General features: G+C 42.5%; 1 protein-coding gene across 1 annotated transcript in view; it reads right to left on the bottom strand.

Moving 5' to 3' along the window:
• Positions 1 to 595: 595 nt before the first annotated feature.
• tbx15 (T-box transcription factor 15) overlaps positions 596 to 25364 on the bottom strand; it is a 41148-nt gene continuing 16379 nt past the window's right edge. Inside the window, exons 4-8 of the mRNA XM_034109331.2 lie at positions 18325 to 18496; positions 12395 to 12562; positions 11791 to 11855; positions 7823 to 7920; positions 596 to 2406 (exon numbers count right to left, since the gene is read on the bottom strand). Coding sequence (XP_033965222.1) covers positions 1580 to 2406; positions 7823 to 7920; positions 11791 to 11855; positions 12395 to 12562; positions 18325 to 18496 — 1330 coding nt within the window. The 3' untranslated portion in view covers positions 596 to 1579. The remainder of the gene's footprint in view (positions 2407 to 7822; positions 7921 to 11790; positions 11856 to 12394; positions 12563 to 18324; positions 18497 to 25364) is intronic.

The raw sequence follows: 25364 nt of genomic DNA on the forward strand, positions 1-25364 counted from the left end.
AATGGAGGGAAAATGCATTACAGCGGAAGTGAATCACCCGGTGCTGTTTGATCAGTCTCTGTTCACCTACCGGGATACAAACCGGAGGAGCGAGGCATGGAGGGAGGAGGCAGAGACAGTGGGTGAAACTGGTAGGTTTTCGCGTGTTTGTGGATTTTATATCCAGTTTACTTCGTTTTAACATTGCTATTGCTTTGTATGTCGGGGGCGGGAGATTCATGTGATTGGTTGTTGGTCGCAAAAAATCCCCAAGCGTCAGACACGCCCACCTCCAAGCGTCAACGCACGCTGCTGTGTGGACGCTCCACGGTTCAAATCTTTTAAACCGTTATAAAAAATAATTTAACAGTAATTTCCAATAATTCATTGGTAAATACCTGTTTAACAAAAACCACGTTAAGGTATCATTTGTTATTATAGCACTTAAAGTAAACTTTGTAATTTGTTGTGCTAATGTGCTTTCAATTATTTTTTATGAGCGACTTTTGTTCCTGAGTTTTCAGAAAACACTGTTCTTCATTTCTGCAGTTACAGACTACATCAAGTTAACTTTGAAAATCTGCTGCTGACGAGGGAAAAATAAATCAAAACCATGTTCATGAATTGAAACGTTTATTGAGCTTGTCACGTGCTTGGCACCTGTATTTACATTTTTTTTTTTTAAATGCCTCAAAAAAAAGAATTACTTTGCCATTTCCCTTTTCTTCACACATTTTAAAACAGATTGGCCGGTAAAAGTGTTATATTGCTCAGCACTTAAATACATATCTCTACAACACACCAAAACATACTTTAATTTCTCCGTCGGCTATTGCTTCTTTAATAACTTTTTCACACAACAACTTTTAAGCTTATGTTATTGATTGCATTCGCCATCTTATATATATGCTAAAAAACATAATCCACTCAAAAATAGTGAAGCCATTCCAGTCTATGAGGGTAAGGGGTTGATGAAGTCCACGTGTTTCCACACATACTTCATCCTGTGTGGAGCAGTGAGTCCTGCAGAGATCTTGTCCAGTTGTCCCTTTCCTTTCAGCCACACTTCAGACCATGGTGGCAGACCACTGACCTCCAGACCATTTGGCACAAGTGCTGCGTGAAGACAAAACTCCTGGATCGCAGTGAAGATTCTTTGGTTGCAAAATGTCTTGACTGTAAGGCCTTCGAGTCCCAAGAGTGTCCCTTGAAAAGAGCGTTGCTACTATTGCACTGTAACAGCTTCACAACTGATAATCCCTTCTGAACTGGAGCATGCGGGCCCCTTCTGTATCACAATCTGAGTTTGGTTGTTTCTCTCTTGTCGGTAAGAGCAAGAGAGTCAGGTTGCTGTCTCTATCTTCACTTCATAATACAAAGATAATTAAATAATAGTTTTGACTCCCTCTATAATGCTTTGTATGTTGTGGAGTGTCTTTAAAAACAAATGATGTCCTTTTCTGAAAGGCTTGTTTCGTACCTCAGTACATAAGCGCTTCATGTAAAAACACCGGTCCAACATCAACACCACGCCGGGTTTATAGCTTTCCAGCTGAAAGACTTTAGAAACATGGAGGACTGTGAGGTTCAATCCAAGCTTCTACACCATGTGCATGGACATCTGAGAGGAGGAGCCATACTGACGTCCATCGCAGGAGCTGCCGCCCTGCTGGCCGCCGCTGTTGTTGCCGATCATGTGCATAGTGTCCATGCTCCCGTTGGACAGGTACTGGCGCTCGGCGAAGGCCCCGGCTGAAGACGAGGAGCAGAGCAAACCTCCCTGAGGCTTCTCGGGGCTGGCAGCCAGGCGAGGGGAGGTGGGGAAGTTGTATCCGTACAGGTTGTAAGGGTTGTGCAGGGAGAACGCGTTGTAGGAGCCCTGCTGCACGTGGTGGTGGCCCCCGCTGAACATGTGGGGGGAAGGGGAGGATCCTGATGAGGAGGAAGGGGCGGAGCCTGAGCCTCCTCCGGCCTGCATCACGTACTGGAGCTGCGAGGCCGGGAAGGAGCCCAACTGACCGCCATAGGCATCCATCTTTCCTCCAGAGCCGCCGCCACCACCGCCGCTCAGGGAGGCGTGTGGGCCGCCCTGCATGCCAGCAGCGATCAGGGAGGAAGTCCTCTGCGGCAGGAAGGATTCAGAAGGCTGCCCCGAGGCCACAGCGCCCCCTGCAGCCTGGAGGCGTCCGTAGGAGCTGTCGGCCAGGCCGCCATAGCCCTGCAGGGCGGCCATGTTGCTGCGAGCGCAGGCCGGGTACTCGGACAGGCCCAGGTTGCAGAGCTGACTCTCCCTGCAGCCCACATTGAAGGTGTTGGGGGCCAGGTGGAAGGTGGGAGGGGAACAGGAGGGAGACAGGAGGTGAGCCGCACCAGAGGGGGAGGGGGTTCCTGTGCTGGAGGTGGTGGGAGAGGTGCCTGTACTTCCACCTGGAAACCACAGATACAGAGAGTGAACACAGCGGCATATAGCAGAAGAGCACATACAAAGAAAACAACATCTACAGGTTTCCATAAAGATTATAATTGGAGAATCCAAAAGGCACTTCTATTGACTGCACTGACCTCACCACCTTCAAAAAACTCACCTCTTCAATCTGGCTTTTAATGTGTGATTGTTTTTGTATTATTTGACTTTAACTTTAACTATATATTTATTTATTATTTATTTATTCCCTTCACTATATCTGTAAAGCGTCTTTGAGCACCTGTAAAAGCGCTAACAAATTAAATCTATTATTATTATAGTTCGGGGTTTGTTTCATCTTCGGATTGAACAGTTAATAACATTAATTATGAACATGTTTCATTGTAGAGGGTTACTTACTGTATACACTTTAAATACTAAAATCTAGTTGGAAGGATTTTAAGGTTGTACATCAAATTACTCAGTTATTTGAAAATCAACCATAAAAAACTGGAGCATGTGAACATGTTTATTTTATCGTACAACAGCTTTATTTATTCTACATAGAATAATTTTTTTTTTGATATGATGGAAAGTGACATGAATCCCCTCCGGCCTCTGACCTCCCTGTGGAGGAGATCAAGAAACAAACGATTTCCCTGTGGAGAGGAATTAGAGTCAGCCTCTCAGAGCCAGACCTCCACATCCTCTCCCCGATAGGCAGAGCTGGAGACATGGATTTCACGTGTTGTGGTTCATGTCTATTTAAGACTGAATTCAATGTTTTCAGAGCACTTTCTAATTTTAAGATCGGATCTTCTCTTTGATCGTTTTGTTATTGTCGTATTACCTCATCCAATATCTTAGAAAATGTTGTTGCCTTCAAGACCGAATTAGTTTCTAAATGTACTATTGTATGTCCACAAAATGAACCAAGGTAAGTTTTAACCAGATTCTTCATCATTTAGTGTGTATCTGTATCTGTGTGTATCTGTGTGTATCTGTAGCTGTGTGTATCTGTATCTGTGTGTATCTGTGTGTATCTGTATCTGTGTGTATCTGTGTGTATCTGTATCTGTGTGTATCTGTGTACCTGTGTGTATCTGTATCTGTGTGTATCTGTGTGTATCTGTATCTGTGTGTATCTGTGTGTATCTGTGTGTATCTGTGTGTATCTGTACCTGTGTGTATCTGTATCTGTATCTGTGTGTATCTGTGTGTATCTGTACCTGTGTGTATCTGTATCTGTATCTGTGTGTATCTGTATCTGTGTGTATCTGTATCTGTGTGTATCTGTATCTGTGTGTATCTGTATCTGTGTGTATCTGTATCTGTGTGTATCTGTATCTGTGTGTATCTGTGTATGTGTATCTGTGTATCTGTGTGTATCTGTATCTGTGTGTATCTGTATCTGTGTGTATCTGTGTGTATCTGTATCTGTGTGTATCTGTGTGTATCTGTATCTGTGTGTATCTGTGTGTATCTGTATCTGTGTGTATCTGTGTGTATCTGTATCTGTGTGTATCTGTGTGTATCTGTATCTGTGTGTATCTGTATCTGTGTGTATCTGTGTGTATCTGTATCTGTGTGTATCTGTGTGTATCTGTGTGTATGTGTATCTGTGTGTATCTGTATCTGTGTGTATCTGTATCTATCTGTATCTGTGTGTATCTGTATCTGTGTGTATCTGTATCTGTGTGTATCTGTGTGTATCTGTATCTGTGTGTATCTGTGTGTATCTGTATCTGTGTGTATCTGTATCTGTGTGTATCTGTGTGTATCTGTATCTGTGTGTATCTGTGTGTATCTGTATCTGTGTGTATCTGTGTGTATCTGTGTGTATCTGTATCTGTGTGTATCTGTGTGTATCTGTGTGTATCTGTGTGTATCTGTGTGTATCTGTATCTGTGTGTATCTGTATCTGTGTGTATCTGTGTGTATCTGTATCTGTGTGTATCTGTATCTGTGTGTATCTGTGTGTATCTGTGTGTATCTGTGTGTATCTGTGTGTATCTGTGTGTATCTGTGTGTATCTGTATCTGTGTGTATCTGTATCTGTGTGTATCTGTGTGTATCTGTGTGTATCTGTATCTGTGTGTATCTGTGTGTATCTGTGTGTATCTGTGTGTATCTGTGTGTATCTGTATCTGTGTGTATCTGTGTGTATCTGTGTGTATCTGTATCTGTGTGTATCTGTATCTGTGTGTATCTGTGTGTATCTGTGTGTATCTGTATCTGTGTGTATCTGTGTGTATCTGTGTGTATCTGTGTGTATCTGTGTGTATCTGTATCTGTGTGTATCTGTATCTGTGTGTATCTGTATCTGTGTGTATCTGTATCTGTGTGTATCTGTATCTGTGTGTATCTGTGTGTATCTGTGTGTATCTGTATCTGTGTGTATCTGTATCTGTGTGTATCTGTGTGTATCTGTATCTGTGTGTATCTGTATCTGTGTGTATCTGTGTGTATCTGTGTGTATCTGTGTGTATCTGTACGTTTGAGTGTGTGTCGTCAATGGGAGCATTTCCAAGTGGCGCACATGCACTGGCTCGGATGAAGCTACATTACAAATATAACCTTGTTGTTCCACTTGAACAACTCAAACTCCTAACTTGAGCCTAATTGCAGGACCTTGAGAGTTTGGAGAGATCATGGATTGAATCATGCCATACGTGTATGTGGAGAAAACATGGCTTCAGTTTGACCATGTCTGGTCAACAGAGCCGCAGGTCCTTTCTTTAATAAAAAGTGGCGGACTCTTAAGAGCTTGGACATGTTCTGTAGTGATTCAGCTGAAGGGGGCTGGCACACAGTGTATCCAGTAAGGCTAGCCCTCTCAGAGCGAAATGATAGCTGTGGGATATCAATCACATATTTCTCTATTAATGAGCATTTGGCCGGCGTTCATCTCGCTGTTGAAGAAATTCGGTTTGAACCCGGAATGAGGAGGAGGCATAACTAAATAATCCAGGACTCGCTTGGCTTGGGTTCTGATTTTGCACCATATGCCTTCGATAATATCGCTGCAGAAGATGAGGGAGGGGGCTTGTGGGAAGGGAGAGAAATAAAAGAAAAAGGGGGAGACGTATGAGGAGGGAAGAGAGGACTGCAGCTTGGTGATGTCATGTTTTCCTCTGGTGAAAAGGCTCGAGGTGCTTCAATGCCGAGGGGGAGTAGTTGATTACTCGAAGGGAAAAGAGTGCTGTGCCATAAGGGCAAAGACACGCGTCCACATACTGTGACGCAGGGTTCACTGGCGGTGCGAGGACTTTGATTACATCCTAGCCACTTGGGAGGAGTTTAATGAGAACACATACATGTCCCTCTGCTCAGACACAATACGGAGCATCGCGTCATGTTGACCGAGAGAGGGTCTGTGAGGAAACTTAAAAAGTGGCGCGGGCCTTGACACGAGCCATGACTAAGACCCTGTGCTGGCCCCTGCTGACGGTGACTCGTGTCGCGGAGTCGTCCAAGAGCCCCGGGGTTTCTTTAACGATTTGATTTTCAAAAGCCGCGCGTGATGTGAAAAGTTCAGCAGACGCCTGCAGACCTGCCAGAGCAGCAGCGTATGGCCAAGCTCAAACGAAGGACAGCCATAGCTGATGTGGTGTGTGTGATGTATGCAGGGAAAGAGTTCAGGTTGGGACAGTGTGCTCCAATTACCGCTAGCCATTACATATACAATGTGAAATAACTTTACCTTGTTATAAACTTCAAAACACTATGTTGCTTAATTAGGAACAAATGATACCATATTTAAGTGAATTGCAATAATTGTTGTTGTTGTAATGGATCACAAGAATAACCATCCATTGTGTTGTGCCAACACAGTCACATCTGTAAGGGGTATAAAGCCTTAATGGCAGCAGTGAGTATCGTGGTACACCACAGCTGTGCTTAAAGTGGTCGCCAAGAATTCAGATCACATTAAAACGAAGAATAGCTTAGTTTCTCTTTAATCCACAACACTGGAATAGATTTAAATCCGTGAAATAATGTGGGTTTTGTAAACTGTTTTAGTATTCTCCCGTATGAGTTATTTAAAGGGTAATACGCTGATGTAATGGGGGCTCGAATGTGTCATGCAGATGGTTTATTCACATAATATATATGTACAACTCTAACAGGAGTTTTTAGCAATGTGCCTAGCATATCTGGGATCAGTTATTCACGTGGAGACTGAGGCCCTTTCTCATTTCATCAAATCCCCCTCCTCGACTCCTCGGTCCTCCGGTAGTGACCCGGAAATGAATTTCAGCACGCCATTTTGAAGGACATCTCATTTCTCTAAATGCACTTCGAGGACCGAGGACCGAGCGTCGAGGAGGCTCTCTGGAGGAGCTCTAACCGAGGAGACACTGATGGGTCCTCCACGGTCCTCCACGGCTCCTTCGTGGATGCAGAGATGTTTCAAAGAGTCGTGACGCACGGCCGGACTTATCTCAGCCAATGACAGCTCTGCATGCATCCCCTGGATATTATTTTATTAACTGCTCTCATCGCGACGCGATGTTTCCAGAGAGAACAGCTGTGAGGTCCGTGCAGAAACAGAGCAGTGTGTATAATATATCACTCAGTATAACAGGCCTACTCTCTTTATTAGCTGTAGTTTAGTAGATATCTACAAACAAAGAGTCCATATGTTTCTAAAACTATTTAGTGCTTCACATAATAAAATACACAACGGCTGTTAGCTGTGCGTGCGTGTGTGTGGTACAGTGTGTGCGTAGATGCAGCGGACAGACAGGTCTCAGTTGGTTTGGTGTCCTCTGCTTACTTGTAATACTTGTAAATACAACTTTTGGCCCGTAATTAATTTCCCTCATTGTAGCGACAAGAGAGGAGGGGGGGGGGGGATATATCCAGTCTCTGATAGTGTTACGTTATGAGAGTGCTCTGTGTGATTCTGAAATTGTATATACATGTATATAAATATATACATATATATATATGTGTGTGTGTGTGTCCGCATCTGTAGCCTGTTATTGTCTCATTATACCGCACTGTGAATGAATCAAAGTAAATATATAAGTCATCATGAACACATCTGTCCATCAGACAGAGGCTGCTGTGCCTCCTGTCATCATTAATGGACGTCTCTTTAAAATGACCGCTCAGAGGAGAGAAGTTCTCATTTCTCTAACCGCCTGCTGCCTCCCCTCCTCTCTCCTAGGCTCCCCTCCTCTCTCCTCGGCTCGCATCTCCTGTGGGCGGGACTAAGTCTGGAGGGTAGGAGTCGAGGAGGGGAGTTAGAGAAATGAGAAAGGGCCCTAGAGACCAGGCTCTTGTTTTGGTAAGAAATCTGTCTTTTACTATTCTGCACAAAATCTCCTTAAAAAAAACAACTTAATATAAAATAAGTAGAAAGAAAAGACTGAGGAGGAATTTGGAGGTTGTCGATTTGTTATCGTATGAGCACATGTTTTAATCACACACCTTGCTGTTTCTGCATGTTGGTGAAGTCTTCAAACGTGAGGGTCCTCACAGGAGGTCTCCAGAAAGCGTAGGTCTCCATGATCGCCTCCAGGCCGGTCCTGACAACGAGACGAGCAGAGAGAGATATTTAAGGGTATCAAAAGAAAAGGGAAATGGGACAGTTATGATATCTGCGTGTGTGTGTGTGTGTGTGTGTGTGTGTGTGTGTGTGTGTGTGTGTGTGTGTGTGTGTGTGTGTGTGTGCGTGCGTGTGTGTGTGTGTGTGTGGACCAGATGGCAGGAACAGAGAAAGAAGGTTTCATTGTTGATGTTTTGGTAGACGGGAAATTATGAGTTGTTCCAAAACCTCGCCTGTCACCAAAGGATAACTGCTATTCGTAGCATTTGTTTTAATAATCACCATATTCTTTTTTCTAACCCAGCACAATCTGATTATTTTCCTGAAAACCGTAACATTAAATAAAACCAATTTTTTTCTCACATTTCATTCCGTAGAGATATATAGATTTTCATTTTGATGCTTTACCTCTTATTTAATGTCAAATGTTGCCTTCAATCAGGACCTGTATCATCACAAGATAAGTGTGTGTGTGTGTGTGTGTGTGTGTGTGTGTGTGTGTGTGTGTGTGTGTGTGTGTGTGTGTGTGTGTGTGTGTGTGTGTGTGTGTGTGTGTGTGTGTGTGTGTGTGTGTGAGAGAGAGAAACTGGAGTCCTGCTCTGAGGAAACTGGAGCCATTAAAAAGGAGCAGGTTTTAAGTGTGCACATAAATCTGGGTGACGTTTCATCTTGAATCTGTACACGGTTCTCCTTCCTGCCTGATTTACTTCCCTGCAGGCCGCTCGGCCCCGTCACTTCTCACCGTGTTATTTCAGGGCCGTGGCAGCTCGTTAGTGTGCCATGCTAATCGCCATCACTGCATTCACACACACACACACACACACACACACACACACACACACACACACACACAGCGGGACCAAAACACAACAAATGAGCTGTATCCCTCCGCTGCAGGCCATAAAGCCCGGTCACCAGACTGCACCATAACGGAGCGGGGGGGGATCTATATTAAGAAGCTGTTAGCAGAGTCAGGAAAGGGAAAACAAGCTGCTGCTTAATCCAGGGATTATGGGTGCCGGTTTGCCCTTTGCATTCACTCTGAATTGCCCCCTTAACGTGGACCTCGTCGGTAACGCTCCACAGGCTGCAGACGCTCTTAATCCAGAGACGGGGCTGTGTTTTCAGGCGTGCTTTCTGGAGGTCTGTTAATAAAGTCATTTCCTAAACTAGTATAAACTGAGTTATGTGTAACAGACGTGTGGCAGAAAAGGTGTCGCGGCTGTTTTAACGTTTGCATTCTGGCTCAATTGACGGCAGAAAGGTCAGTCAAGACAGTTGTTTTACTTTAGGGTGAACATTTTTATTAATTATCTTACATTTCCTCAGAAATAATGAGATAAAAATCATGAATAAATGGATAAATGGTTATTAACCGGCATTTTCCTTAGGTGAATTCAACCTGAAAATGTAGTGCTTCATTATTTATTGGATTAGGTAAATGCAGAGTCTTCACGACAGAATACTGAAGTCAACTGAATATTTTTGTACACAACATTTAAGATAATTGCACTAGTTAGATGTTTTAATTGCAACTATTTGTTCTCCATCAGAATGACTATCTGCTTCTCTGAGCTCACTTTTGTCGAGTGATATATTCTCTTTGTGATGAACCTTTGTCATACGATTCAGCTTCATTGTAATCAGGATCATTTAAACAAGCCAAACCAAGGCAGCCAAAGATTTCCAAACATGACAGATATGTTGGCGCACTCCAGGAAATACAAAAATCTGATCTGAAAACTGCGGCCAAAAAGTCATGGCTTTAAATACCTCAATGGATATGCTAATTCAGAGTGAATGTGATGCTGTCTGACGGGATGGAAAACGTTTTATATATCTTTTTAAGTTCTTCAAAAGGAATATAAATGTAGGAAATAGACTATTGGTTTTTACGCCTGCAATTTCTGGAACAAAAGCAGATTTTAAAGGATAACATTAGTTTCCTAATTAAACTAAGCTTTAGTCGCAGCTTGGTCTTGGCTTCTGTGTGATCACATATATTAATATTCACACACGTACTCTATCAGTTTATAATTGCTCAACATAACGGCTGTTACTAATACCTTGACATTAACAGTGGTGCACCCAAACTGCTACGTCTCTTACTGTACGTGATCTTATTAAACTCCTAAATCACCATAATGATCAGCAGCAGTGTCGGGGTCAGGGGTCAGGGGTCAGAGCTGCAGCTCACTAACAATATTCAGGAATGATCAAAGATGAAGAAACGCGAAAGGCCTTTTAAGGTGACACTGAGTTTTCACTGTAAAGTCTCGAAAGCTGGTATTAAACCCGAACAAAACAACATGGCTGACGCGAAGGCACCCCGAGCCGTACGCGAGTAGAAATTAATTGTCTCCCCCTCCAGGAGAATATCTCATCCCCCGTTATCTTTTCATCTGTAGCTTTTCTGCAATGAAATACTAATGCCAGTTCATAAATCAAACAGTCTATTGTTGGGAAACGAACAAAGATGTCTCAAATATCTGTGTGCCAATAATGCAGACCAGATGGAGGGCGCTGCTTTCATGTGCACCCCCCCCCCCCCCTCACTCTCCTTCCTCCGCAAATGTTATATATGATCATTCGGAGACGGAGGGAAAGAAAGACGAATTAAGAGAGGAAGGAGAGAAGGCAGAGAGTCCAATAGGAGCGCTCTCTCTGTGGGTGTGTGTGTGTGTGTGTGTTACTTCCAGGCGTTATGATGTCGGACAGGAAGTGGAGTGCTCAGATATCAAATATTTCCTGTTTGAGTCTGATGGTGATGTATGCAGAATGGCTCACTGCTCAGACAGGGTGTGGATAACCGTGTTAGCGGGGACTTGTAATGCACAGGTCGAAATATGTCTAGATCTGTGGCTGCTGAATAAATATGACGCTGCTTTGGATGCTGACATGCGAGTATTGTTTTGAATTTGAATGGGTGTGTTTCATCCTAAATATCCAAATACTCAATGTGGTTTCATGTAATTAAGCGTTGAGAAAAAGGCTCCCCGATATCGCTGAGGTGCTACTGTAACTGTACCGTAAAGGACATCTGCACACTGTTAAATTGTCCAAAAATAAATTGTCACCTGTAACTTTTTGCAAATGAAAATACATTTTGCACAGATTTATTTCATAATAGTTTAAATAATAGTCCTATTTTTTGTCCTTTTTTTTTTTTACATTGTCTCTGCTCTTAATGAGTTGTATGTATGCACCACACACAACAAAGCACATTATTATTCAAACTAATTAGCATGGAATCTGCCGCATGTTGTGCTAAAACAACCATTAACAGGTGAAATGGGACTCTTATCGGATTAATTAAGACGTTCTGCCTTTTCCTCGATGCACATTTCATGAGAGGAATGAGACTCGGTGGTGGCAAAGTCCATCGGGACTTGGCTTGGCAACTGGAAGGTCACCAGTTCACGTCCCGGCAAGACCAAGTGCTACCGAGGTGTCCCTGAGCAAGGCACCGTTCCCTACACTGCTCCCCGGCAGATACACCATGTTGTTACAGAGTACATGTGTAACAGAAGTAACGAGAGTTAAGAGGAGAAGTGTCTCCGTCTGTCTGGGCTGCAGATCTGGAGACTTTCTTTCTTGGCATCAGACAAAGCAGCTGTTTTTATACGGAGCAACATGTAGTAAGTAAGTGCTATATTTAAAATATGTATATATATATTCAAAGCCTCTTTGGGTTCAAGAAAAGCACTATAGAAATAAAATACATTATTATTTATATTCAGACCATTAGTTCCACATTAAAGGTCACACAGATCAAAACAGATAATAGTCCTTTTATGTAGCAACATTAAAACGATATAGAGGTTTGGTTTACAGATGCGTGACGACGTACCTGTTTCGGCCTGAGTCTCTGAATCCTTTGGCAAACGGGTTGCGGTCGATCTTTAGTCTGGTGATCTGCGAACAAGAAGAATGTGGAAAGGAGATGTTTGTGATTATTTGAGCTTAACGTGGCTTTTCAACATTTCTGTGCTTTTCCACAATACTATGTGTCTCCTAAACTTGGGAAGTTCCTTTAAGGCCATGTCGTACTGAGAATGAGTCTAATCATTCAAATGCAAAGATTTAGTAATAAAAGCAAACTTTATTGCATTTTGATCAATTTGAACACGCCTCCTTCAAAAGGGGACTCGTTCTTTGGAGACAAGGCCATGACCAAAGTAGTTCAACTGTGTGTGTTAAAAATGTTGTTGTTTGTTGAGGGTCTCTTTGTTTTGACTTTGGCTTATCAAAGTGATCCTAAATGTTAACATGTGTACACAGAATGCTGGGGTGACGGACGCAATTGCAAATATTCTTCAACCGTTTTTGCAGGCGGAGTTGCATGAATACAATTGTTTTGCAAAGAACACAGAATTGTTATTATTGTTTGAGATTGCAAGATGTACGTTTTGTGGGGTGGCTTCCTTTCACTGGATGAGATGTAAGTTGCTCACCTGTTGGTTCTGGTAGGCGGTGACGGTGGTGAACACGGTCTCGGGGAAGCTGAAGGTCTTCACTCCCTCGCCGCTCGGCACCGGCTTGTTCTGAGACAGCTCGCTGCTGAAGTCCTTCCTGATCACATGCACACGAGGCTGATACTTGTGCATGGAGTGCAGGATGATCTGAAACGTGTGGAAGAGAAGAAGGTGAAGCACAGCTGATGTTTTAGTGAGAATATAAAAGAACGAAAATGACAAAGGACAACTTCCAGACTGCGGACATGTTGCTCGTCTGTGTTGCTTGTGACACACACAAATATCCAGAACGATAAGTACATATTTGAATATTACTTCCAGTTGAGGTTTCATTCGAAAAAGATGTCAAACTTCTGACAGTTGGATGAGATTTCTACCGACCCCGGGAGAGAGAAATACAAAATATCAAAGCTCGGATGAAGTCATTTGTGGTTACGAGATGTTATCGACTTTTTGACGTGTCAATTGGAAGTCCCGCAAAAAGTGCACGGTGACTTTGTGAGAAGGCGGGTCTGTTATGCCGGTTCTCTGCGCAAACATACATCTTGTCTGCACAAATGGAAACGTGTGGCCTTGATTTATTCTTGTGTCTTCTCCAATGTTCCTTTGGCTTTCGTAAGGATTAGTCATGTTGTTGTGAAATAACAGATGGTTAGGAAGTCAATTAAGTGGCCTTCATAAATAAGGTAGACATGTATCAGAGGTCGTACTGTCTGCATGTGTGAAGTGCGTCTCCAAACCTTTCAAAACCCCACCACGTTACGTTTTTCCCTCTTTGCAAACACACAACACGACATGCAAGTTTCTTGTAACGTCAATTATCTCGACGGCTTCTCTTCGAGGGCCACGTGACATGAAGCCGAGTTCACACTGCGATGACGATGCCGCCGGGACGAGGATTATTTCACAGCAGAGCGAGGCGTCAGACGGCCCCAGCCTTGCCTCGGGGCCTCGGTCTGCTCTTGATTAATCAGAGAGTGAGAAAACCTACCCCGACCCCCCCGACGCTGCTACAACAGAGGGGGTCATTTCAAACTCTGGGCTGTGGGGAGTAGAGCTCGGGGTATTAAAGACTACATGTCATGTTCCAGACAAATTAGGACTGAGCTGCATAAAAGATACCGACAGATGTTGTAATCTGCAATCCTTGTTTTACACTTCGCCCAGAGACCACCTGTGGACCCAACTGTGTGCAGCTTTACAAGACAAGGAAGAACTACTTTTACATTTAAAAGAATTGTAGTCCTAAATGTAAAAGACAAATCGGAACTCTGAGAAATAAATCAGCCTAAATGATAAGGGGACACATTATTCTCATTTAAGAGTGTGTGGGAGACAAACACACCGGGATGTTAGCCTTCACATGCACCAACACCACCGATACAACACACTCCGGGAGAGGGATAACCCCAACAAGCACTCTTTCTACTTAGGTCTTGCTGATGAGACAGGACAAATACAACAAGTGCTAAAGCGACGAGCAGAACAGCTTTTATGAAGTGAATGCAGGTTGAATCGCAGTCATGTTTTGGTAATAGAGATTTCACACACACACACACACACACACACACACACACACACACACACACACACACACACACACACACACACACACACACACACACACACACACACACACACACACACACACACACACACACACACACACACACACACACACACACACACACACACACACACACACACACACACACACACACAGCTGCCTTGCGGCCCAGAGGAGTCATGCTTGAGTGAGTCCCTGCTCGGCCTGAGGTGACGTTCAGTCAGAGCGGATCACACGTCGCTGAACAAAGGCCGCAGAGAGCAGCTGACAGTTGTTCACGCTCAAATACAATTAGGATAAATAAGTGATGTTTTCCTTTTCATGCTCGTAATGACGTCCGTTTAGCGCACTTTGAACATCCCATGGACATTCAATGCAACACATGTGTCTCCGTGAAGTCACATCCAATCACATTTAGTTTACAACGCCCTGGCGACACAGCAGTGTGGCCTTAAATGATTTCCGAGCACAGTTAAAAACCCTTGAACGACCATGGAAATCAAAGCAGCGATCAAAGCAGTAGTTGTGTCTTTTGAAATGACATCCTGTTTGAGCCAAGGACTCTCACTTTGGGTCACCGATAGAGACAGTAAATGAGAATAACACAATATGCCGCTGTCATGTTCAAGAAGAAAAACAGACAAATGTTGAAAGCAGACTTTGTAGAAAACCCATTCAGCTGAGTTTTAAACGATCTCCCACAAAAGCTTTGGTTACAATGCAATGGATAACAAGAAAGCAACTCTGAAAGAAACAGAAGAAATGTTTTGGCCGGTCCAGAACGCTGCAGAGTTTTATTGGATTTTCCCACAGAGCGGAGGAGACGGACGGGAAATACACGAGAGGAGAGAGTGACAGCAGCGTGAGGCGGATCTGAACACACAAGAGAAGCCTGAGGCCAACGAGGCGTCACAAAGACTTTCAAGTGCGAAGCCTTCTGTGTGCAAATCACATGACAAAGCGGCTTGATTGTTTTCAGATTATGGATGAAAGAAAACACAAATGTTGCCTCAAGCAGCTGCTTTCCAACTTCTCTGATTTGCTGTTTTAAATAAACTCTCCATGATACTCCATACCAGGAAATGTCCTGTACTTTAAGCGCGAAATAATTTAAATATGAAGTATTTAACTTGTTTTTTAATCATAAGGCTGTTTGCTCAATTTGGGGGAGTAGAAATTAGAGATTTACATTTAATGTTTTTAACTTTTGCAGTTTCTTTCACAACTCTGTGTCTACTAGAAATGGTGTAATCGTACTTGAACATACAGTCATCTACAAAAGGGAGTACACTTGTTGTTCAAATGACGTTAAATTGTGAATCTCCTCACAGCTGTTCAGTTAACGGTAAAACCTGCAACAATCATCACAAACTAGTGGAGTCGCTGTGTATCAGTCAAGATGTGCATAATAAAAAATGTTGTCTTCTCACCGACTCTGCTTCTGTTTTGCTTAATGATTAACGACATGTCTGTTTCTAATGCGGCATTCATTTGACGACACAGGATGAGCGAGGAGCGGATAGCTCTGAAATTCATTTCCTTTAGCCTCTAAACTACCTCAATGGAAAACAAAACCTTCAAAGTGAACAGCAGTGGAGGAAAGACAACCTCCCCACACCCTGCATGTGAATCCTTGCCAACTAACAATCCACGTGTTTTTACGTGTACCAACTTAACGCTGATCATCTGCACGGCTTTGATGACCTACACTAAACTGCAGGCCATCTCTTGGTCAAAGCACTGGAAACATCTCTATGCCGCTCTTGTAATCATTTGGCACATCCGCTCTGAGAGTAAATTGATTTGCAGCGGATCCTCATGCGCCAATATCTGCTCCAATCAAAGCTTCTTAAAGGTGGGGTAGGTAAGTTTCAGAAACGGGCTCGAGATACACTTGTTGTTATATTCCATGGAATGCTCTTAACATCCCGAGAGCAATGAATATCTGAAGTGCTTTGACAAAAAATCCATAAAAAAATGTCATCTGTCGAAGCCGTAATACTGTAAAAAGTACAACCAATCGATGGCCTACCTGCCTGTCAGCCTTCCATCGGGGCACACACTTATCTCGTGCCCTCATTGGTCATGTGCGCGTTCGTGTGTGTTGGAGGAGGGGCTCTATAAGGAAGTGGCAGATTTTCTCCGGTTGTGTTTTTTCAAATTCTAGCAATCTCGAGCTGGTTTCTCAAACTTACCTACCCCACCTTTAAATATCTAGGAGCCATCTTCATCTGTTTCCACGCTCAAACCAGAGCTAAGACTGTCCTGGGTTTGCTCTCAATTCATACCCTTTAATTTCCATAAATGAAACTGCAATGAATACTCTGAGTACCTTTACATACTTTGTGCAGATCATAATGAAAGGGGCTTTGAGTTATAGTTTTAATATTACTTGAAGTCGCCATTTTCTTTAGATTTATGTGGTCCTTAAATTACACGTTTGGTTTTACTTGGTGTAACGACCATTTAAGGGCGGAACAATGTGTTCTCAATACAGGCACAGCATGACCTTAGAGTTTAAATCATGTGAAGGTGGAGTCAATGATGAAAAGAAATACTGTATTTTGAGTTAAATGGTGTCTTTCTCTTGTGTTTAAAGCTACATACATGTGTATATGGCCGCTAGGGGGGAAATAAATATTAAAATAAGCAGACAGCGACCATATCATTGGGTTTTTAAGGTTTGTATTGCCGACGCATTCACCGAGAGAAGCCTATTTACGCAGATATCCAGCAACTTTAGGGTCAATTGGACATTTCTTCTCACCTAACGGATTAAAGTCCAATATGCATTTTCCCTTTTTCCTGATTTGTTCTCGACACTCAGGAACTGTTTTTAAGAGATTTTCAGATCTTTTATGCTCAAAATAATTTCATTGCTGCACAGAGGACCATTATGTTACAGTTTAGTCATTTCAAGAAAATTATATTTTAATATTTCAGTAGACTGTTTTTGTACCTTTCATTTGTGGGTCCTTTTTAAACATAAGGGGCCATTTAAAGCAAATAATCAAAAGCTAATAACGTTTTCTTCCGCCTTATATTGCCCTGTTCCCATGAAACCCATTTCTAACTATAGAGAAGTATAAAAGTGCAAATAAAGGACTCAGTTCAGCATGCTGATTAAACATAAGGAAGTCAGTAAATCAAACGGATTGTGGTCTAACTGTTTCACCTGAGACCCACATTACAGATTTAGAGCCGCCAAGAACCAATAAGAAGCGTACTTTAGCTCACCACCTCTGCTGCTGACTGGCTGCAGGCGAGGCAGTAAATCAGAAGGATTGTGGTCAGAATAAAAGTTTAGCTCAGCGGTGCGGCTACAAATCAAATTCAATCATTAAGTGACTTTAACGAAACCATTTTTATTACAAAATGCTCTACAGAGCCATGAAGGAAATGAACATTATATATTAAAACAAGGGCACGGGTTCAAATCCCAGACCTCTAATACCTCTCGCCGCTAATCCTCAAACCTAATAACATCCAGTCAGGGTGGACCATCTTCAGAACGAGAGTGTGGGAGGGCAGACTGTCATGTAGTGCAGGAAATCAGTCTCATGGCGCCATGACTCATGGATGCATGAAGTAACGTGTTGACTTTCCTTTCAAGCAAACTCATCAAAAACATCTCAATCCAAGAAAGTGCCTCGCGGCTCCAGCAGCGCATTCATTTCTGCAGAGCATGAAGTATACAGCAGGAAAATGAAGCTAATAAATCACAGCTTGAACGTTTACTCCCAGAGCATTTTACCCTAAAAAGAAAATTGGATCATCTTGTTACAAGTTCCAACGCAAGGTCAGTCATTTATTTTAACTGATGATTCTGTCGGTCCATGATTCAACAGTTATTATTATATGTGTGAGGTGTATAAAACATGACATATTAAACCACATTAACCTCATTGAAAGATTGTTATGTTGCAGACGAGAAAGTAACCATTATATATTATATGTTTATATGATTGAAATTATGATAGCTTGTAACCATATCAATATACTTTTTTAAAGGAAAAACAAAGCAGTCAATACATGTGTAATCTATCACTTATGTTCCCCTCTCATGGGAAGTATTAGCATGTTCCACATTAATATGGAGGTATTTTAGGACACCAATACATTTTAAAAGAACTATTTAAAAAACCTTGCATCACTTAATGATACAGAAAAGGCCACCGGCTGTTGTTGTGCTGTTGGGCTACATACATGAGATTTGATTGACTGATTGATATTATAACACTATCTAAATATGCTCCAAAGTCATATGTAAACAACCTAACAATATGTTCATGTGTGCAGCTTTCAGTAAAAGCACTCAGAAGACGTTAAAGAGGTCTCTTACGTGTCCCTGGTCGTCCAGTTCGTTGTTGGTGAGTTTGAGTTTGTCGAAGCTGACCACCTGTCTCGTCCAGGTGTCTCCGGAGGCCAGGGAGTCGGGGTGGATGTACGCCCTCGGAGGGACCGGGGAGTCGGCGTTGCCTGCCACCATCCACTTAGAGCTGTGGTACACATACCTGCAGGAGGAGAAGAAGGGCAAATATTGAGCACCAAACCCACCATTAATACAGGGAGGTATTGTTTTTAAAAAACTGTGTGAATTTTAACGATTACCCTCAAAGTAGATTTTCAACTGCACATAGAAACTTTACTGAATATTAACCCAAAGTTTGACAATAAATTAATGATTAGTATGGCTTATTTTCAGATAAATAAAGTGATATAAACAAATATAAACACTTATATAGCTGCCCATACCTTTATACATATCCCTATAAACACTTGATTGACATAGTACACATGTTATTGTTTAAGTACTGTCAACTATATCAGTGAGGGATATATGTACCATTTTAGAATAACAACATTTTTGCAGAATTATTGGTTCTCTGTTGTCCTTTTTTGTACTTTTGGGAACACTGTTTTGGTTCATGTTAGGGGGACATGTTTTGTTTCATACTCTTCATGCTTTTGTAAGATTCCATGTGAACCCCCCTGCTTGCTGGAAGGTCAGGCTCAAATGTCTTCTGCATTCCCCACATTTTGGAGAATAAGTGTGCGCTCTTTAATTTCAATTATTTGAAATGTTAAAGGTGGGGTAGGTAAGTTTGAGAAGCCGTCTCGAGATACACTTTTTGTTATATTCCATGGAATGCTCTTAACATCCCGAAAGCAATGAATATCTGAAGTGCTTGACAAAAAATCCATTAAAAAACGTCATCAGTGGAAGCCGTGGCGCTGTAAAAAGCACGACCAATCATCTGAGCCGGCTCTGCTAAAGTGACTGGATGGCCTACCTGCCTGTCAGCCTTCCATCTGTGCACAAACTTATCTCGTGCCCTCATTGGTCATGTGCGCGTTCGTGTGTGTTGGAGGAGGGGCTCTGGAAGGAAGTGGCAGATTTGTTCCGGCTGTGTATTTTCAAATTCTAGCGATCTCGAGCTGCTTTCTCCAAAATGACCTACCCCACCTTTAATTAAAGGAAGCACAATGCTGTCCTGCAACAGTGTTATTGCATTCATCATCCATGTTTTTATTCCACAGAAGGTCAGTGCACTCTGCAGGACTAATACTCCCTCGTCACTTCACTGTTTTGAGACTCGTGGGTTACAATAAAGTTTGTTTTCATTTCTGCGAGCCCGGAGCTCCTCTGCTTGTTTCACTCAGTGGAAAACAAACTCAAAACACTCGGCCACGTTGCCACAACACAGGCTTTAAGAACTCAACTGTTGTTTTTTTTCATTGTGCTTGAAATTTCTATTCAAGAGCGACATAAAATATTCCATATGCAGCCACACACTCGGCTGCATAGTTTCAATTAAGCTAAGTCATAATATTTTATGATGTTGTGTGAGTGCGGGGCGTCAGGGTGTCTCACCCGTTAAACAGCAGGGAGAGAGAAGAAAGGGAGACAGAGAGAGAAATGTACTTTTATTCTACGTTATTTCAAAACAAGTCCACAAACCACTGGTCAACACCGTGTCATAAAATAAATGGGGAAAAGATGGAAGGAAGAAGCGACAGTTATAGAGGTATCAAGAAGGAAAGAGAAACTAAGCGACTAAAGGTTGATAGGGAAATAAAAGATAGCGAGAGAAAGAACATTTTACTTTTAAAACAAGTCCAAAAACCAACAGCGGGTTTGAAACATGAGAATAATAGTCAAAAGAGAAAAGTAAAGGATAAAAGGAGAATACAAATCAAAACAGGGAGAAATGAATAAGAGAACACAAAGAGGGTCAAGAGAGAAAGAACATTTGTGAGTTACTTTATTTTAAAGTCCACACACCGCCACTTAACGCTATATGTTCTTTAAAACACTGAAAATCAAAGCTGAAGAGAAAGGAAAGGATGGAAGGAAGGAAGTAGGAAAAGGGAAGGTGCATGGGGAAAGAAAGAAAGTAAGACAGTCAACAAGAGACATGAAGAAACAAGAGACATGAAGAGACATGAAGAACCACGAGACATGAAGAAACAAGAGACATGAAGAACCAAGAGACATGAAGAAACAAGAGACATGAAGAACCAAGAGACATGAAGAACCAAGAGACATGAAGAAACAAGAGACATGAAGAACCACGAGACATGAAGAAACATGAAGAAACAAGAGACATGAAGAACCAAGAGACATGAAGAAACAAGAGACATGAAGAACCAAGAGACATGAAGAACCACGAGACATGAAGAAACAAGAGACATGAAGAACCAAGAGACATGAAGAACCAAGAGACATGAAGAAACAAGAGACATGAAGAACCACGAGACATGAAGAAACAAGAGACATGAAGAACCAAGAGACGTGAAGAACCAAGAGACATGAAGAAACAAGAAACATGAAGAAACAAGAGACATGAAGAACCACGAGACATGAAGAACCAAGAGACATGAAGAAACAAGAGACATGAAGAACCAAGAGACATGAAGAAACAAGAGACATGAAGAACCAAGAGACATGAAGAGACATGAAGAAACAAGAGACATGAGACATGAAGAACCAAGAAACATGAAGAACCAAGAGACATGAAGAACCAAGAGACGTGAAGAAACAAGAGACATGAAGAAACAAGAGACATGAGACATGAAGAACCAAGAGACATGAAGAACCAAGAGACATGAAGAGACATGAAGAAACAAGAGACATGAAGAACCAAGAGACATGAAGAAACAAGAGACATGAAGAGACATGAGACATGAAGAACCAAGAGACATGAAGAAACAAGAGACATGAAGAACCAAGAGACATGAAGAGACATGAAGAAACAAGAGACATGAGACATGAAGAACCAAGAAACATGAAGAACCAAGAGACATGAAGAACCAAGAGACGTGAAGAACCAAGAGACGTGAAGAAACAAGAGACATGAAGAAACAAGAGACATGAGACATGAAGAACCAAGAGACATGAAGAACCAAGAGACATGAAGAACCAAGAGACATGAAGAGACATGAAGAAACAAGAGACATGAAGAACCAAGAGACATGAAGAAACAAGAGACATGAAGAGACATGAGACATGAAGAACCAAGAGACATGAAGAAACAAGAGACATGAAGAACCAAGAGACATGAAGAGACATGAAGAAACAAGAGACATGAAGAACCAAGAGACGTGAAGAAACAAGAGACATGAAGAAACAAGAGACATGAAGAACCAAGAGACGTGAAGAAACAAGAGACATGAAGAACCAAGAGACATGAAGAAACAAGAGACAAGAAGAACCAAGAGACATGAAGAACCAAGAGACATGAAGAACCAAGAGACATGAAGAAACAAGAGACATGAAGAACCAAGAGACATGAAGAGACATGAAGAACCAAGAGACATGAAGAGACATGAAGAAACAAGAGACATGAAGAAACAAGAGACATGAAGAACCAAGAGACGTGAAGAAACAAGAGACATGAAGAACCAAGAGACGTGAAGAAACAAGAGACATGAAGAAACAAGAGACATGAAGAACCAAGAGACGTGAAGAAACAAGAGACATGAAGAACCAAGAGACATGAAGAAACAAGAGACAAGAAGAACCAAGAGACATGAAGAACCAAGAGACATGAAGAACCAAGAGACATGAAGAAACAAGAGACATGAAGAACCAAGAGACATGAAGAGACATGAAGAACCAAGAGACATGAAGAGACATGAAGAACCAAGAGACATGAAGAGACATGAAGAAACAAGAGACATGAAGAAACAAGAGACATGAAGAACCAAGAGACATGAAGAGACATGAAGAACCAAGAGACATGAAGAAACAAGAGACATGAAGAAACATGAGACGTGAAGAACCAAGAGACATGAAGAACCACGAGACATGAAGAAAAGGGAAATAAGTGGATGGACAGGAAGATAAAAGGTGGAGAGGAAGAGGAAGAGGAAGAGAAGGAGGAGGAGGAAGAGGAGGAACATCACACAGCAGAGCGAGGTTGAAGAACAGCTGTTTGCTTTTAGTTTCGGCCCTGAGAGTGTTTAATCTGCAGCGTCTCTGCCAAGGCCGTCACTCACTGCTGAAACACGGCAACACTCTCGCTTGGTCCTTTTGTTATTGCGTCGAGGGGCTGAGCCACACACACACACACACACACACACACACACACACACACACACACACACACACACACACACACACACACACACACACACACACACACACACTCTCGACCACAACACACACACACACACACACACACACACACACACACACACTCTCGACCACAACACACAGCTCACACAAAGTGTCTGGGGCGTTTCTGGAGATGTGGCACACCCTCGTGCCGCCATATTGGTGGTAAGGTTGGCTCCAGCTTAGTCTGAGTATCACATGTCTAAACACATCGAACTGATACCATTTCATTTGACTATAAATCGTTTTTTAAAGTCGGGCAACCCCTAATTTCCCAGTTGTACGACACTTCAATAAGTCTGACACAAAATAATCTGATACTTGACAAATGACCAAACCAAGTGTGGCCTTGTTGAGTTGCAGAAGGTGCCTGTCCCTTTAAGACGGTTGTATCCAAAATCTGTCTTTAACTCATCAATGTCAGAAACAAGAAACAGTTCCTAGTGAGAAATGTTAACCTCCTTACGATTGGGCGAGTAAAACCCATTATCTGTATTTCATTAGAGTATTTATTCAGTTGTTAAGACCAAGACTGTATATATATATATATATATATTAGTGCTGTCAAAATTAATTAATAATTAACGGCGGTAATTAATTTTATGAATTAATTGCGTTAAAATATTTAACGCATTTAACGCATGTGCAGAATGGCCCGCCCCATACGTGCCACCAGTGGCAGCGCCAGGGCAGGGTGCGAACTGGAGGGGAGCAGGGGGAGCTATAGCTCCCCTAGTGGTGACATGAGCTCCCCTGGGAACATGGTTTGTGAAATTTGGGGGGAGCTCTCTAAAATACTGATATGATGACCAAATAAATTCCATTTTGGGCATGTTTTTTTTTTTTCAAAGGTGTAAAATAAGTGAAATAAAATTATATTTAGAGTTTATGATTCATGAAAAAAGTGTCGCCTGCTTGCACCGTGCACGCTGCCCGCAGCTCCACCCACTACCCACTCACTCACAAGCTCGTTTAGTTAGCACTGCATGTTTACCAGGCATTGTTGCTGCTGCTGACATGTCGAAAAGAAAAAAAACAACGTACCTTGGGCAATTTCTTTAAAAAGACGGCCAAACAACCTGATCAAGAAGACCAACCGAATGTAGCTGGTGGTAGCATATATCGTACGTTGTGACTGCTGCTACAACAGAACCGAGAGAGGAGGGAGCTAAGGTCAGTGCTAGTGCTAACTTGACAGCTAACGTTAATTTGGGGGCTGCAGAGACACAAGAAGACGAGCCGTTGTGTAGTGTGTGTGGCGTCGCGTCTCTCCAGGCAGTGAGAGGGTTGTGTTGTGCTATAGCTGTATTATTAATATTAATATTGTTCATGGTTGGTGCCGCTGGCTGCTCTTATCGCGTGTGTTCGGCTCTGTGTGGGCTACAGCCATAATAGGCTAAAGCCCATTGGTGGTCCGTGGATTATTTATTATCAAGTTGATTGAAGTTTGCGTAGCCCATACATGCTCGGGAAATCTGTTGACATGAACATGATCCATTGGGACGTTTCATGTAAATGTAGACCTGTGTCACCACCCCATGTGCAACAGATTTTCTCTTTATAATAGGCCTATGTCTGTGCTGTTGCTATTAATGCACGGATCAGCATTTACCCACCCACCCCCCGCAAAAAATAATAATAATCCCGGCTCCCCTGGAGACCGTGGTATAGTTCGCACACTGCGCCAGGGTATGGCTGGGGTAGGCTACACCCATACCAAGAAATGGCTTAGCCCCACCATGAAAAATGATGTTAAAGTAAGCAAAATAAAGTCTGCCAACTCGCGCGGAGTAAATTGCACAGACAGCAGTTAGTAAGACTGATTTCAGTAGCCACGGTTTTGAAAACTTTTGTCACGTAGTGATCGTCTTCTCAATAGAACATCTTTGATAACGGCGTGGTGTTGTTGCAGGAAGTCCCGACGGAGAATACTCTTGCTGTAGTACAGGGCAGAGCCATATAATAGTAATGATATGGCTCTGGTACAGGGGTGTACATAACTGGTACGCAGGTTATGTGCGTAATCTGAAATGCGTACCGTCACTTGTGTCACAAAGCGCATTTGCGTACCGACGTACTTGTGAAGCTTTTCCAGAAGGCGGTTCGATCACCGGACGACAGAGTCGGTCTCCGTGTGCACAGACAGGGCTGCTGTTAACGTCGGTCTGTACAACAGAACTGTGCTAAAACTACGCAAACCGGTTGCGGAGGTTCACACTCTGTGGTCACTACTCCACTAAACTGTGATTAATCTGATTAAACATTTTAATCGTTTGACAGCCCTAATATATATATATATAAAGGTTAAGACACCAGAAACAATTTGCATGTTGTATTGGATAAGGTTTTTTGTGAACAACCAGGGGGGTATACTGCGAAGCAGGATTTTCGCTTAGCCGGCTAAATTCAGGGAAAACTCCGGCTTTCCGGTCCTACGAAGCTGGTTCTCTTTTTAGCAAGCTAGATCTCCATGGTAACTATATGCTAAGCAGCTAACCTGGTCGGGACCAGGTTAGGTTGCAGGCTAAGAGCTCAACTCAGTGAAAGCACCGCCTGCTGACCAATCAGAGCTCAGTGTGCGGAGTTTAAAGCGATCAAGTCATATTACAGGAGAAAGGAAATACAGAAAAGCTGCCGTCGCAGGAAAGACGGCCGGCAAAAATCACCGACTGTGTGAACGTGAACATTAATAGAATATCACCTCCATCTTCAGAGCAATCTGACTATTATAACATTAGCGTTAAGAAAGCTTACTTAAATAT

Source organism: Pseudochaenichthys georgianus, chromosome 21 (genome assembly GCF_902827115.2).
Source record: "Pseudochaenichthys georgianus chromosome 21, fPseGeo1.2, whole genome shotgun sequence".
NCBI classification, from domain to species: Eukaryota; Metazoa; Chordata; class Actinopteri; order Perciformes; family Channichthyidae; genus Pseudochaenichthys; species Pseudochaenichthys georgianus.